Source organism: Myotis daubentonii, chromosome 13, assembly GCF_963259705.1.
Source record: "Myotis daubentonii chromosome 13, mMyoDau2.1, whole genome shotgun sequence".
NCBI classification, from domain to species: Eukaryota; Metazoa; Chordata; class Mammalia; order Chiroptera; family Vespertilionidae; genus Myotis; species Myotis daubentonii.
The window spans coordinates 43,700,299-43,714,599 of record NC_081852.1 but is presented as its reverse complement, the minus strand read 5'-3'; the positions used below and the strand labels follow the sequence as shown (position 1 = coordinate 43,714,599).

The window sequence follows — 14,301 nt, the reverse complement described above, 5'->3', positions numbered from 1 at the left end:
CTTTAAAATCCCTACCCCCAAAGTTTTCACCATACCTAGAACCTTCCCATTACCAAAATCTCCATTCCTTTAAACTGGCCTCTGGATATATCCTATCCTAGTATACAATTTGTGAGTCTTTTGTTTGAATGCTTTCCCATGTGTGTGCTGGTCCTATTTAACTTCAATGGCTTTCACTGGATTAAATATGTAAGCAAAGAAAAAAGAGCATGACACACATCTACAAAAAATCATCTATATTAAAGGTTGTACATTCAAAATAGGAAATGGATATGGCTAAAAGAGAATGAAGAATGAGAATGAGGAGTAAGAAAACGGGTTTCTGGAATCCTTGTATTTCTTATTACCCTTCTACCCTCAGGCTCTGCACAAATTCTCAGATATTCTGAGATGCAAGTATCAACTCAACAGATCCAGGCATCCCTTGGGGAGACCTGCCTACTGGAAATTCAAATGGCTACCCTACAGAATTTCACTGACTTATGAACAGTACTTTTTCTTACTTTCCAGTAGTAAAATTCCTTTTCCCTTTGGGTCTGAAATCATAGGTCATCATTATGTACTTTCTTTTCCAAAAATGTAGTGGCTTAAAAAGAATTTGTCATTTTCCACAATTCTGTGGGTCAAAAATTCGAGCAAATTCATTTGGATGGTTCTTCTGCTCCACGTGACATCTGCTGGTATCACAAACTCAGCTGCATTCAACTGCTGACGAAGTCTTCACTCACATATCTGGTGCCGCGGTGCCCTTCCCCAGGGCCTCTCCATGAGGCTAGATTGGGCTGTGTCAGAGCATGGTGAGCTCAAGGTAGTGACATTTCTATCATGGTGACTGGCTTTTACCAAACCCAACGTAGGTCTCTTAATGGCTAGATCCAGAACTGGCCCAACATCACTTCTACCATATGCTGCTAATTGAGGCAAGTCCAGATTCATTCAAGGGGAAGCGAAATAGATTCCACTTTTTTCTGCTTGGAGTAAGAAGTGCCCACAGAGAAAAGAGAAGATGGCCGCCCTCTGTGGAGATCCTCTACCACACCCCTTTAACCACTTCATTCATTGCGAGGGAAGGAACATGCTCTTACTTCTAAGCCTTAGATAAGCCTCATCTAGAGAACACTGCTCTCTTCTTAAGCAACTTTTCTGTCTCTTTTCTCTAAAGATTATTTGGCTTCACAGTCTCCATCCTAAGACCTAACATCTTCCTTGCATTCAACCGCTACTCTCCCTGAAATACCACGTTATCTCAAAAAAACTGTATTTCCAAGTACAGACTCCCAACGTAATTTTTACTAACACTATTCTAATTTTGAGTTCTGTTCTGATATTGATCACTTAGAACTTTTAATATACCTACAATATAAGGCTGATAACCCTTTTGAGTCAGGGATAGGAAATGTTTTTCTGCAGAGAACCACATGATAAATATTTTCAACTCTTGGGCCATACATTCTATCATAACTACTGAACTCTACAGTATAGCAAAAGCAGCCATACTTAATATACAAATAAATGAACATATCAGTGTTCCAATAAAACTTTATTTACAAACATAGGCAGCAGGCCAGATTTAGTCCAAAGGCCATAATTTTGTTGATCCCTGCTAAGGGATAAGTTTGCCTTTGGTTTATTTTATATAACAATTAGCTATTTGACTTTCGGAAAGTTGTTTTTTCTGAAACTCGCTTTCTTCATCTATAAAATAAGGGTATTGAAGTGACCAAGAATAAAATACATCCTTATGCCTTTAGAGGAAATGCTGGAAATGACCACAGAGATGAGTTGTTTCTCTATGATAATATCTCGGGTTCCTGTTGAAATTCCCAGGGGTCTCTCCATTTGTCTCTACAGGTCTGCATGTCCCCTTTTCCGTGTCTCTGTGTCTGTATGAGCCAGTCTGTCTATGTTTCAGCATGTGTTTTTCTCTCTCTGCTCAGGGTTTCATTCAATTTCTACGGTTGTTTTTTTATTTTATTTTATGTGTCTCTATCTTTCATTCTTTGTGCATACATACATCTGTTTTTTCTCTCTGCCCTGCCTCTCTCTCCTGACTATAGTGGTGAATAGCTATATATTTTTCATTATTTTCCTTTCTAAATGAAAAAGGTTTCCTCTTCTTACTTTTCAAAATAGCGTAATTTATATATCTTCCAAATTTAAAAATTTTTATTCATGTATAATACTTAGCGCAGTATCGAACATATAGCAGGGACCCAATAATTATTACATCCTATTATCTGGTTTCTCTTTATGTAGCTGTCTAAGATTATTTTTTCACATGGGTCAGTGATTCTGAACAGAAAAAAGGTTGATTCTCTGTACCTATAACATTTTGTTATTCTCTCTCACTCTTATCCAGGACACCAGGCCTTGGCCTCCTCTCTGTCAAAATGTATATCTTTGGGGAACAATAAAAGTGGAGGGCAAACACCAATCAAGAGACTTTGGCTCAGTCAGGCTTTTGCTCAGCCACCCAGCGGTGATCTGGTACCTTCTATAGGCTACTTCTCTTTCGTTCACTCTACAGGTATTTATTGAGCACTCATTATGCACTGGATAATGAGAAGATTGCAATGAACAAGGCAAGCACAGACCCCGCCCTCATGAAGCTTATTGTTTACTGGAGAAATGGGCAATACCTGGGTAACCAAACAAGAGTGGGACAGTGGATATCCCAAGGGGAAGACTTTTCTGAGCTGCTTTTGATGGTGAGACCTAAAGAATGAGAAGAAGCCAGAGGGAAATGAAGAGAGTGTCCTAGTCAGAGGGAGCAGTTCTGTGAGAGGCCAGGGACTGGAGGAGGTCAGCGTAGCCGGCAACCAACCAAGCTGGGCTCCCAGTCCGGGCATGATAAGGGGTCTGGGTTCCATTCCAACATAATGGGGAGCCACCAAAGGGTTTAAGGCAGGAGAATGGCTGGCCCGATTTGTGTGTTAAAAAGATGACTGTGGCTATGGTATGGGGGGATTAGATTGATGAGGGCAAGTGATGAAAGAAAGAAAGAAGCCTCTTTGGTGGCAGTGGGGGAAGAAAAAAGAGAAAGATTTGAAAGATTTTTTAAGAGGTGGAAATGGCAGGATTGGCTGATGAATTAGATATGAAGACAAGGGGGTGGGAAAACCAAGGCTGGCACCAGGTTTCTGGCGTCAGTACCTGGGTGTCCATTGCAGGGCAGGGGGATGAGCGATCGATAGTTCCATCAGAGATGACTGTGCGGGTGCAAGGAGAGATGTCAGGTAGGCAGTCAGATATATGAGTCTGAGCTTGGACTGGGGATTTGGGTAGGAGATATAAATTTGGGAGTTGTCAGTCTTGAGAACGAATATTATCCCCTAGTGAAAGGGGACAGAGGGGAGAAGAGGACCCAGGACCAAGCCTAGGGATTCCAACATCAAGAGGGCAGAGAGAGGAGGAAGAACCTACAAGGGGAAAAGGAGGGGGAGGGAGAGAGAGAAAGAGAAGGAAAACCAGAGGAGGGTGGCAAACTCAGGGGCAAGAGAGCAGTGTTTTAAGAGGGAAGTGGTGTGGTGGACACTGAGGGAGACTGGAAAGGGTGTCCATGGATGTGGCCACACAAAAGCTCCCAATGACAGTAACAAGAGTGGCTTGGCTGGAATTGGGTGCGGGGGAGGATGTGGGTTGGGGTGGGGTAAATGGGTAGAGAGACAGTGGAGACAGCTTGTGACAACAACTCTGAGAACTTTAGTTATAAAGGGCAATAAAGAAATATACCCACAGAGGATGAGCAATGAGGGTGGGATGTTTTTGGAAGAGAAATACTAGATTGCGTTTGGAAACTCTCAAAATGATCACTGGAGAGTTCTCGAGATTGTGCTTCGGTTGTTTCTGTAATAATGATGAGAACATACAACTGTGTAACTCTTCACAGTTTACCAAGTGTTGTCACACACTCTTATCCTCGCAGCTATCCTGTGAGTTATGTAGCCACAGATGTAGTAGAAGTAATGAGGAAGCTGAAGCTTGGAGAAATGAGTGTCAAGCTCAAGGTTAGCGCCAGAAAGTGGCAGGGCCAGAAGCCCACGTCCAGGCTGCTCTGGACCCAACCCCCAGGCCCCTCCCTGCCCATCGCAGCCCTGTCCCAGCAGACTGGCACCAGCATTGGATGGCACTCACATAACTGTGGGTTGTGCCCTGCTGGTGTCTCTCGAGCAGACTTTCCAGTTGCCTCCAAGCCCCTCACTTCTGCCTGCTGGCCCAGCCTTGGAGATTATGAAGTCACATCTGCTTTTTAAGAACATGGACCCTGTCCCACTGCCTGACCCCATTTCACTGAACTTCTAGAGTTGCCCCCACAACCTCTGGCAGGTGTCACAGAGAAGAAGCATGAAATCTCACATACCGTACATCCAGCTCCCCCGGCCGATTGGTGTGGGAACTGACATCCCTTTTGTGACCCTCTGATTTCGTCCAAATCTCTTGTTTTGTGGAAGAGAAGCCCAGAACATGGGTTTCTGACCAGCCAAAGTCACAAAAGCTAACCTCTGGCAGAGTCAAGACCTGCGAGAAACAAATGAAATCAAGGATGAGAAGTTCTTTGTAAATTGTAAAGTGCTGTAGAAATGTAGGGTTATCATCTCCAGTGTTTACATGAAATCCTCAGGCATTGCTCACCATCACTACTCTGGGAAAGGCTGCCAGAAAAAAATTTAAAAATGCAGAGAACTGCCTGACCAACGTGGCTTAGTGGTTGAGCGTTGACCTATGAACCAGGAGGTCACGGTTCAATTCCTGATCAGGGCATATGCCCGGGTTGCGGGCTTGATCCCTAGTTGCAGGCTCAATCCCTAGTTGGGAGTGTGAGAGGCTGTTGATCAGTGATTCTCATCACTGATGTTTCTATCTCTCTCTACCTCCCCCTTCCTCTCTGAAAGCAATAAAAATATGTATGTTTTTTAAATGCAACCCTAGCTGGTTTGGCTCAGTGGATAGAGCATCAGCCTGCGGACTGAAGGGTTCTGGGTTTGATTCCGGTCAAGGGCACATACCAGGGTTGCAGGCTTGATCCCCAGTAGAGGGCATGCAGGAGGCAGCTGATCAATGATTCTCTGTCATCATTGATATTCCTCCGTGTCTGTCTGTCTGTCTGTTTCTCTCTCTCTCTCTCTCTCTCTCTCTCTCTCTCTCTCTCTCCCTCCCTCCCTCCCTCCCTCCCTCTCTCCCTCTCTCCCTCTCTCCCTCTCTCCCTCTCTCCCTCTCCCTTCCCTTCTGAAATATATTGTTTTAAATGCAGAGGACTGAGAGTGTTGGCATCATAGACAACATGGCAAGAACATGGGATTTGGACCCTGGAGACGGTCAGAGGCCCAGCACTGCCATGTATGAGCTGTGTAACCTCGGACAGCTCACTTTGCCTCTCTGACCTTCAGGGGTTTTTTCTAGAAAAATGCCTTACCTACCTTCTTTCTGGGATTGTGTGGGGTTCAGGTGAGACAATGCTTATGAAAGTGCTTTTAACGAGGCCCAGAACCCTAGGACTACGTGTCTTGTGAGGAGCAGTAGGGACAGTGGCAAACAGAAGACCCAGAGGCTTGGAGGACTAGTGTTGAGCACCCAGAAGGCACTTCCTGTCCCTGGGGGCTGGAGCCAGCTGCTGACAGTGCTGGAACCCGTATACTGTCTCTCTTGCCTAGAAGTGTCCCCAGGTCATGCCGTGTCCTTAACACAGCCCTCAGATGATCTTTGTCAAGACGTCTAATGTGCGACCTTCCATCACCCGGTGCTGACTCAGCCCCCGGTGAGCTCTGTCTCCCCTTTCACACACTGTGGGTGCCAGAAGGCTCCCAGCCAGTTGCTCAGCATCCCCCAAATTTCACTGGCTCTGCACTTGGTGATGAAGGAGAGGGCCAAGTTGGATCTGTTTCAAGGAAGCAAGAAGTGATTTCTCTCAAAGACCTTGGGGAGTTCTTCCCGCCCTCCAAGTGTTCTCTGCCCCAGACCATCCAGAGGCTGGCAGCTGAACTCAGGATGCTCATGCCTGGGTTAGAACAAAGGCAAGAGACCAGGGACTAGTGCATGGAGGCTGGCCAGGTTCCTTTGGAGAGCCTGGCAAGCTGGTTTTCCAGGAGCAGTAAGAGGCCTTCACACATTCATGGCTGTGCTGTCTGGGGGGTGACCTTGGGGCATGCCACTTTCTCCAGATGGAAACGCGAGGGGAAGAAAGCGACCGTGAGGCACCTAAACCCTTATGACTCGGCCGTGAGCTCTGAGGTCTCCCTCATTCAGTCATTCAACAAATATTTATTGAGCACCTCTGTGTGCCAGGCACTGTTGTAGGCCCTGGGGAACAAAACAGACAGAAAGCTCTGCCCTCGTGGATCTGACATTCCAGTGGGATCAGACAGAGAAGGAACAGATGGCCAAGAAGAGACAGATGGTCAGCTGGTGGTAACAGCCATGGGGGAGGAGCAGGGGGCGGAATAAGGAGAGCAGGGTGGAGGTGGTTGCAGGTTTCAGGAATGTGGGCAAGAGGGCCTCACTGAGAAGCAACAATTGAGCCAGGGCCTGAGGGAGGTGAAGGAAGGAGGCGCCCATGTGGACGTCTGCAGGAAAAGCATCCTGGGCCGAGGGAGCAGCAAGAGCCAAGTCCCTGAGGCAAGACCATGCCTGGGGGCCATGGGGCTGCGGGAGTGAAACGGGAGAGATGAGGACTGGTGAGAACTTTAATCTTTTGGTTTTGAGTTTCATAGAAAAAGAAACCCAGCAGGTTCTGCTAGTGACTTTAGATGTATTCATCTAAATCTCCCGTCTGAGATGCGCATTTCATACATACTGTTTAAGCGCTGGGACTTCCGTCAGGAGAGAGTCATCCCAATCCTCACCCACAAAGCCTCTGCTCCTCCTCGGCTCAGTCACGCAGGGGCTCTTGGGATAGCAGAAAGGGCCCGAGTTCAAGTCCCAGCACCTGACACTTATTAGCTGTGTTACCTTGGGAAGGGCACTGAACTTCCCTGAGCCTTTGTTTCCCTGATGAAGCTCACCAGTTGCTTCATCTGTAAAATGGGTTAATTAGACAGCCTTCCTCACCGCCCTCCCCTAATTGTTGTTAGATTTAAAAGAATGAGATCATAAGTGTGAAAGTGGCTTTGGCATTGAAATGGGCAAGCTAAGTGTCTGGGAGGTTCTTTTTTTATTCGGGATAGCCTGTGGTAAAAGGCTTGTCACTGGTTTCCCACTCCCCTCCACTCCCCTGCTCCTTATATTGTGTTCCATGAAGGTGGAAAGCAGGAAGAGGCCCGTGTGGGCCCAGTTGACTCTCGCTTTGCCGGGGCCCATATCTGATTCATGGACACTCACCAAACACCCAGGGGCCCCCAGGGCAAGCTGCTGAGGGCTCCCCAGGAATTCTGTGGGGCTGAATTGCCCCACACTGACCTCTCTGGGAGGACTCTGAGCCCTTTGCTGGTCAGGTGGAGGCAGGTGGCCCAACTGCCCCTCCCCAATGTCCCCTTCCCGTCCCCCATCCAGGTACAACGGCCCCAATCTGGTTCTGAAGTACGACCGGGCCCAGAAGCGGCTGGTGAACATCGCAGTGGACAAGCGCAGCTCCCCCTACTATGCGCTGCGGGACCGGCAGGGCAACGCCATCGGCGTCACAGCCTGTGACATCGACGGGGATGGCCGTGAGGAGATCTACTTCCTCAACACCAATAATGCCTTCTCAGGTAAGGGTTTGGGGCCTCGGGCCTCTTCCTGCTTTCCACCTCCTTCCTCCCAGCACCAGCTGGGAGCAGGGCCTTGGGGACCCTGGCCCTTCTCAGGCTACTGTCACGGGCCCCCGCCCCTAGACATAGTCCCCTGCTGCCTCCAGGACCTCGCTCTGTCCCAGCAGGAGAGCCCCTTCTCCTCTTGTGCATGAAGCTGGCCCTCATCTCCTGGCTGCTGGGCCTGGAGATGGAGGGCCTTGAGCAAAAGCCTGTCCTTACCTTCAGACTTTGTCCTCTGGCCTCCCGGTAGGTAGGAGCAGCCTCCAGTCCTCTAGCCCCTCCTCCCCCCTCCCTCCCCACTGCTCCGGCCAGGCTCAACCACGCAGCACTCTCGCCCAGGTGGCCACCATAGCAACAAATGTTGCCCGTAATTGCCCTCCATGCTGTTTCAAGGGGGCCTTTCTAAAATGCTTTGAAATCCTTCAGTGGCCTCACAGCTTTCAGCGTAGCTCATTTATTCACACCACAAATTCCTGCCGAGCACCTGCTCCATGCCAGAGGTGCTGGGCAATGGGGGTACAACTTTAAGGAAGACAGACCTTGAGCTCATGGAGCCTCTTCTAGCCCAGAGAGTCCATCCTAGTCACCTGGGGGTCTTGTGGAAATGCGGATTCTGACTCAGCAGTCGAGTGGGGCCCAAGATCCTGCACTGCTCACATACACTTGGGCTATGATGCTGCTGACGGTCCACGGACCACACTGAGTAGCAAGGTCCTAAGGAATGGAGGAAAGAAATTGATGCACAGAAGGCTAAATAATAGTAACAAAAATGGTTAACAGGCAGTACGTAAATAGCAAGCAGGCCCTGATCTAAGCACTCTATCATAATTATCTCACTTAAGCCTCACAGTAGCTTGATGAGGTTAGGTACTGGTGCATCTCATTTTATAGTTGAGGAAACTGAGGCACAAAGAGATCACATGACTTGCCCAAAGCCACACAACTTGTAAATACCAGGACTCAAACCTAGGGGACTTACTCCAGCTTTATCCTTTTAACCAAGACACTCTACAGTGGTTCTCAACCTTCCTAATGCCACGACCCTTTAATACAGTTCCTCATGTTGTGGTGACCCCCAATTTCATTCTTACAAATTGAACATAATTAAAGCATAGTGATTAATCACAAAAACAATATGTAATTATATATGTGTTTTTTGATGGTCTTAGGCGACCCCTGTGAAAGGGTCGTTCGACCCCCAAAGGGGTCGCGACCCACAGGTTGAGAACCGCTGCTCTAGGATGAAGTCTTCTCCTGTGGGGCCATCACATCTGCAGGGGAGTCCCAGGCCAGGGCGTCCTCCTGAAGGATGCAGGACCTCATGTCCCTGTGAGGCCCGCTCAGACGTGCACTGGATTCTTCCAGATGGCAGCAGGCTCTTGGTTTGGTCTGAATGATACCATATGGTTCATACCTGTGTATTCACGGTCCTAACCTCCTGGGGGCAGGTGATTGCCTGGCTGTGAGAACCACCTTCTCTTCCTCTCCCCAGCCCCACACTGGCTGTCCCCAGGCCCATCGTGTGGCCCCTGTTGGTTGTTGAGCCCAAGCCAGGGTCCAGACCCTAGTCTGCCTCTGATGTTGAGCCCTGCCACTTGCATGAATGGGAGGGGACGAGGTTGGAGATGAGGCTGGGGCTGGTGCCAGGGGCAGGGGCGGGCAGGCCTGGCTGGCTGACAGCCAGCCTTGTGCAGCCAAGAAACAATGAGCCACAGCCCCTCGTGGTGTTTTATGGGTTTTCATCTCATCTTGCCACCAAGTGAGGCCTGAGAGATAGTAATTATCCCTACACAAATATCGGGGCATGATTACCCAGCTGGATTTACTGCCCTCTCGCCAACCAAGCCAAGATTGGATTAGGGCACAATTAATTGATGGGCTGATCAACCCTTTAATGTGGGGCAATGTCAGGAGGGGGGCAGCAGCAAGGGACGGCTGAGGAGAGGGTGAGTCCGCAGGAAGATGCTGGAGGGCAGGGAAACAGAAACAAGGAGAACTGTGGGAGGGGGTGTTCAACAGGGGCTGTGCAGGCAGGACGCCAGAGGAAGGGCAGGCTCTCCTCCCCGCTCACTGAGCACAGCACCTGGGAGGGGACCCGTCAGATGTCTCTCAAGCAGCAGCCCCTCCCACTCTCGTAGTCTCCCATTGTGAATCCTAGAGCAGTGGTGCAAGGCCAAGGCTGTGCATTAGAATCCCCTGGGGAGCTTTTATCACTCCCTGTGCCCAGTGTGTGCCCCGGTCCAGCCCAATCCAAACCTCTGGGGACAGGACTCAGTTATCAGATTTCCATGTGTATTGGAGAAAGGGGGGCCACTATCCCAGAATCACCTTAGTTCCATGCTCAGCCTAACCGTAGCCCCTTTCATTCACTAATGCGTTCATTCATTGGACAGATATTTATTAAGCACCTACTGTGTGCTAGGCACTATTCTAGACACTAAGAATGCCCCCAGTGAATGAAACAGAAAGATCCTGCCCTTATGAATTTTACACTCTTTCCCCAACATGACCTTATATTTCTCTAGGTACCTGACAACCCTCGCCCAGCCCCTTGGACTCTAAGCTCCTTGAGGGCAAAAATCCCTGTCTTGGTCATTTTGTGCATCCCTCTAGCCCAGCCAGACCTTGAGCATCCTAACAGCACAATTAAAACTTGGTAAGTGAATCCAGGAAGAACAGACCAGACACAAGCCATTAGGCCTGAGAGAAGGTTTTGCCAACAGAGGGCAAAATAGAGGAGACAGGCAAAATGGAGTCCTCCCCTCCCCTCCCCCTAAAGGTCCTGGGCTTCCTGGGTTTGAGGGCACAAGTGTTCCTCAGAGAGGCTGGGGCTGGGCCCCCAGGGCTGGGGTGAGGAAGATGGTGCCCCGCAGCCTCAGCTTCAGGCGTGTACCTCCCCGTGACCTTCTGTGGGTTTGAGGGATGTCTGTGGGTTTGAGTTAATTTTTCAGTTGAGTGATTCAATTGATTCATCAACAGTGGGCGGGGTGTGGACTCCGGACATTTGTGCTGTGTCAGCACTTCCCAGGGTCCAGCTGGCATGACACTCAGACATTGCCACCCTACCCACCGCGGTAACCTGAGATCCTCTCCAGGAGCTCCCAGCCAGCCCCTGCCTGCCCAGGGCATATGACTGGGGGCTCCTTTAGCCTGTGGCAGAGCATCAGAAGGACCTGTGGCAGGACAGCCCCTGTCCTCTCGCTCAGCCAGCCTTTGGAATGTCAGCACTGGAGTGCCCAGAAGAGGGTTGAGACCTGTATCCTAGCAGTGCTGTGAGGGGGTCAGTTTGTACAACCTGGGATCTTGCTTTATTTACTGGGTACCTTGGACAGGATATTTGAGTCTGAGTGGTAAAGGTATGATTTTAAGGTGAAAATCATAGTCTCAAACTGATTCTCTGTCTCAAACCCTTCATCTGTAGAACAGGAAAAATCATATCAATTTCATAAGCTCTTATATGTGGTTTGGGGGACAAGAAGAGATAAACCAAAGCACTTATATACTTACTAGAGTCCTGGTGCACAAAATTCGAGCATGGGTAGGGTCCCTAGGCCTGGCTGGCAATCTGGGCCAATTGGGGCCTTCTGGCTGCTGGCCAGGGCCTTCCTTCGTTCCGCGCCGCCCCCTGGTGGTCAGCACACGTCATAGCGAGCAATCAAACTCCCAGTCTCCCTGTCAAACTCCCAAGGGAACACTTTGCATATTGGCCTTTTATATAGATACTAGAAGCCTGTTGCACGAAGATTTGTGCAATAGGCCTTCCTTCCCCTGGCTGCCGGCACCGGTTTTCCTCTGGTACCCAGGACCCAGGCCTTTGGTCCGGCCGCAGCGGAGAAGCCAAGCCTCTTCAGTCTTCAGTCTTCAGTCTTCACTCCATCTGGAGCCTTCAGTCTTCGCTCCATGCCTGTGTATGCAAATTAACTGTCACCTTTGTTGGGTTAATTTGCATACTCATCTGATTGGCTGGTGGGCATAGCGGAGTGACACCAATTTGCATGTTTCTCTTTTATTAGTGTAGATGTATAGCCCATGGACACAGGCAATAGCGTGGTGAAGACCTGGCAGGGGTGAATAGGGCCTGGGAGGACAGGGGTAAAGGGCATCAATGGGAGACATCTGTAATACTGTGAACGATAAGAAATATACATTAAAATTGTTTTTCATAAGCTCAACTAATGGCTCCATAGACTCTCTCCAAAGCCTTGATCATTGCCTACAAAACCCCTCCTGACGTGAGCCAGGTTGCCTTTCTGACCTTGTTTCCTCCACTCTTCCTTTCACTCATTGCATTCCCACCTCAGGCTTTTGGGCATGCTGTTCCCTTTACTTGCTTTTCCCACCACTGTTCTCAGGGCTCATGCCTTCCCTTCACTCAGGCCCCTCCTCAGATGGACACCTTAAAATCGTACCTTTACCACTCCGTATACCCTTCACTTGCTTTATTTCTCTTCATAGCCCTTCCCATTGTCTGAAAGCATGTGATGCATTTGTTTGCGGTTCACCGCTGCTTCTCTTCTGCTCAACTCCATGGATATGGAAACGTTGTCGTGTTTACAGCTGTATCTCCAAGACGAACGTTCTTATGTCACTTAGTAAACATTAAATACATCTGTTTGAATGAACAAATGAGATAATGAAGGAAAAGCACTTATGGTGTCTAGGACTGAAGAAGTGCTCTCCAAGCAATGGTGGCATGAAGAAAGCCAGAGCCTCCAGCAGTGCCATGGGCAGAGGTTCCATAGGCCTCCCTCCTGGCCCTTGAGAAAGAGAGACTCCAGGAGCAGAAAGAGAAAAGGACTATAGTGTAAACAACAGGCCACCCAGATGATGGTTCCAGATGGGATGAGTCAAGGGTTAAGAGTTGGAGAGTGGGTGAGAGGGAGGGAACAGAGAGAGGTTGACTACAATCCCAGGAAGGCCGGGGCCCAAAAACCAGCTACGGCTAAACTGATCTGGAAAAACACAAGCCAGTTTGTTGCAGGCAACACAAACTTGGTGAAAACCACGCAGAAGAGCGTGCAGGACAAAGGGGGAGAAAAGGCTGGTCCCAGCACCTCCCCCCACATCCAGGAACCCAGGACCTCCTACAGTGCCCGGTCAGAGCCCATCCCCCAGGAGTCCTGCACTGGCCACCAGCTGCTGCCCTGCACGGCCCTGAGCTCTCCCCTTATGTGATCTGGGGGTTACAGGAGCGTGGGTACTGGATGAGTCGGCATGAGCTGTGAGCCCCACCACTTGTCATTTCGTTGAGGAGAATGGCCCCTGACAATCTGCTATCTTCAATCTACACATACCTCCCTCCTTTTCTACACAAATACTAGGATGCTCTTCTCAGTGCTGCCCCTCATTTTTTTTTTCATTTAGCAATAAATTGTGGCTATTATTTCATGGCAGCACACAAAGAGATGTCTCATTTTTTGTGGCTGTAGAGTACTCCATGGTACAGATTTGCCACTCGTTGAATGGGTCCTTTATTGATGAACACTTAGATTCTTTGCAGTCTTTTGCCCTTACTAACAGTGCCACCAAATCAATAAGTTTGTATAACGTGCCATTTTCCACAATTGCAGGTGTTTCTCTGTAAGTTTGTAGAAATGAAATTGCTACATCAAAGGAATATACGTGTGCAGTTTTGATAGTCATTGCCAAATTGTGCTTCAAAGGGACATTCCTAATTACATCCCATCAGCCCTGATGCAAGTGAGCATTTCCCCACATTCCCACCAACACAGTGTGTCATCGTTTTTAAAAATATTTGCCAATCTGATAGCAAATATTGGTACCTATGTGTAGTTTTAATTTTCATCTTTCTTAAAATGAATGAGGCTGAACATGTTTTTATACAGTGGAATCTCTTGTCTGCTCATAGCCTTTGCCCATTTTTTTCTTATTGATTTGTAACACTTCTTTATAAATTAGGAAAATTCGCTCTCTGACTGCAATACAAGTTGCAAATAGTTCCCCCTTGTTTGTCATTTTTCTTTTGTCTTTGCTCATGGTGGGTTTTGCAATGCGGAAAATTTTTATTTTTATGGACTTGGATTTATCACCCTTTTCTTTGATGGCTTCTGCGCTCTGTGTTATACTTAGGCCTTCAGCAGGGCTTTTGTAACCTCTCAGAGAGGAGGCGTCAGTCACAGTGCCAGAGAGAAGAAAGGGAGTTGGGGGCGGGACGCACTTCCAGCCTCCTCTGCCTACACAGCAGACGCGCCATCTGCTCCTGAGAGCGAGCACACCCACTGTCCGGGGCTCCGTCACCTGGACCCAGGTCCAGCTGCATCCAGGTACCTACCTCTTGCGACTCGGAGGGTGTTCCGAGCAGCACTGGCAACAGCTGGAAGCTCATATGTACGCAGAATCTCAGGCCCCACCCCAGACCCACTGAACCCGAATCTGCACTTTAACCAGATGTCCAGGACTTCCCGTGCCTGGCAAAGCCTCAGATACACAGCCCTGTGCCTCTGCCCTCTTTCCCCAGGATCCTCTAGGTTCCAGGGTCCCCTGGCCCCCCAGTGATGTTTCCCTTAAATGCACAATCTTGATTTCCAGCTCACCCAGCATGGCCCACTGGGGGAGA

At 48.9% G+C, this 14,301-nt stretch overlaps 1 protein-coding gene and 1 long non-coding RNA gene across 3 annotated transcripts in view; both read left to right on the top strand.

Moving 5' to 3' along the window:
• Nucleotides 1-14,301, top strand: part of LOC132214212 (uncharacterized) — a 377,066-nt gene that overhangs the window by 148,578 nt on the left and 214,187 nt on the right. The window lies entirely within an intron of this gene.
• CRTAC1 (cartilage acidic protein 1) overlaps nucleotides 1-14,301 on the top strand; it is a 130,919-nt gene that overhangs the window by 69,005 nt on the left and 47,613 nt on the right. For both annotated transcript variants that reach the window (XM_059660994.1, XM_059660995.1), the window contains one exon: nucleotides 7,486-7,682. In XM_059660994.1, coding sequence (XP_059516977.1) covers nucleotides 7,486-7,682 — 197 coding nt within the window. The remainder of the gene's footprint in view (nucleotides 1-7,485; nucleotides 7,683-14,301) is intronic.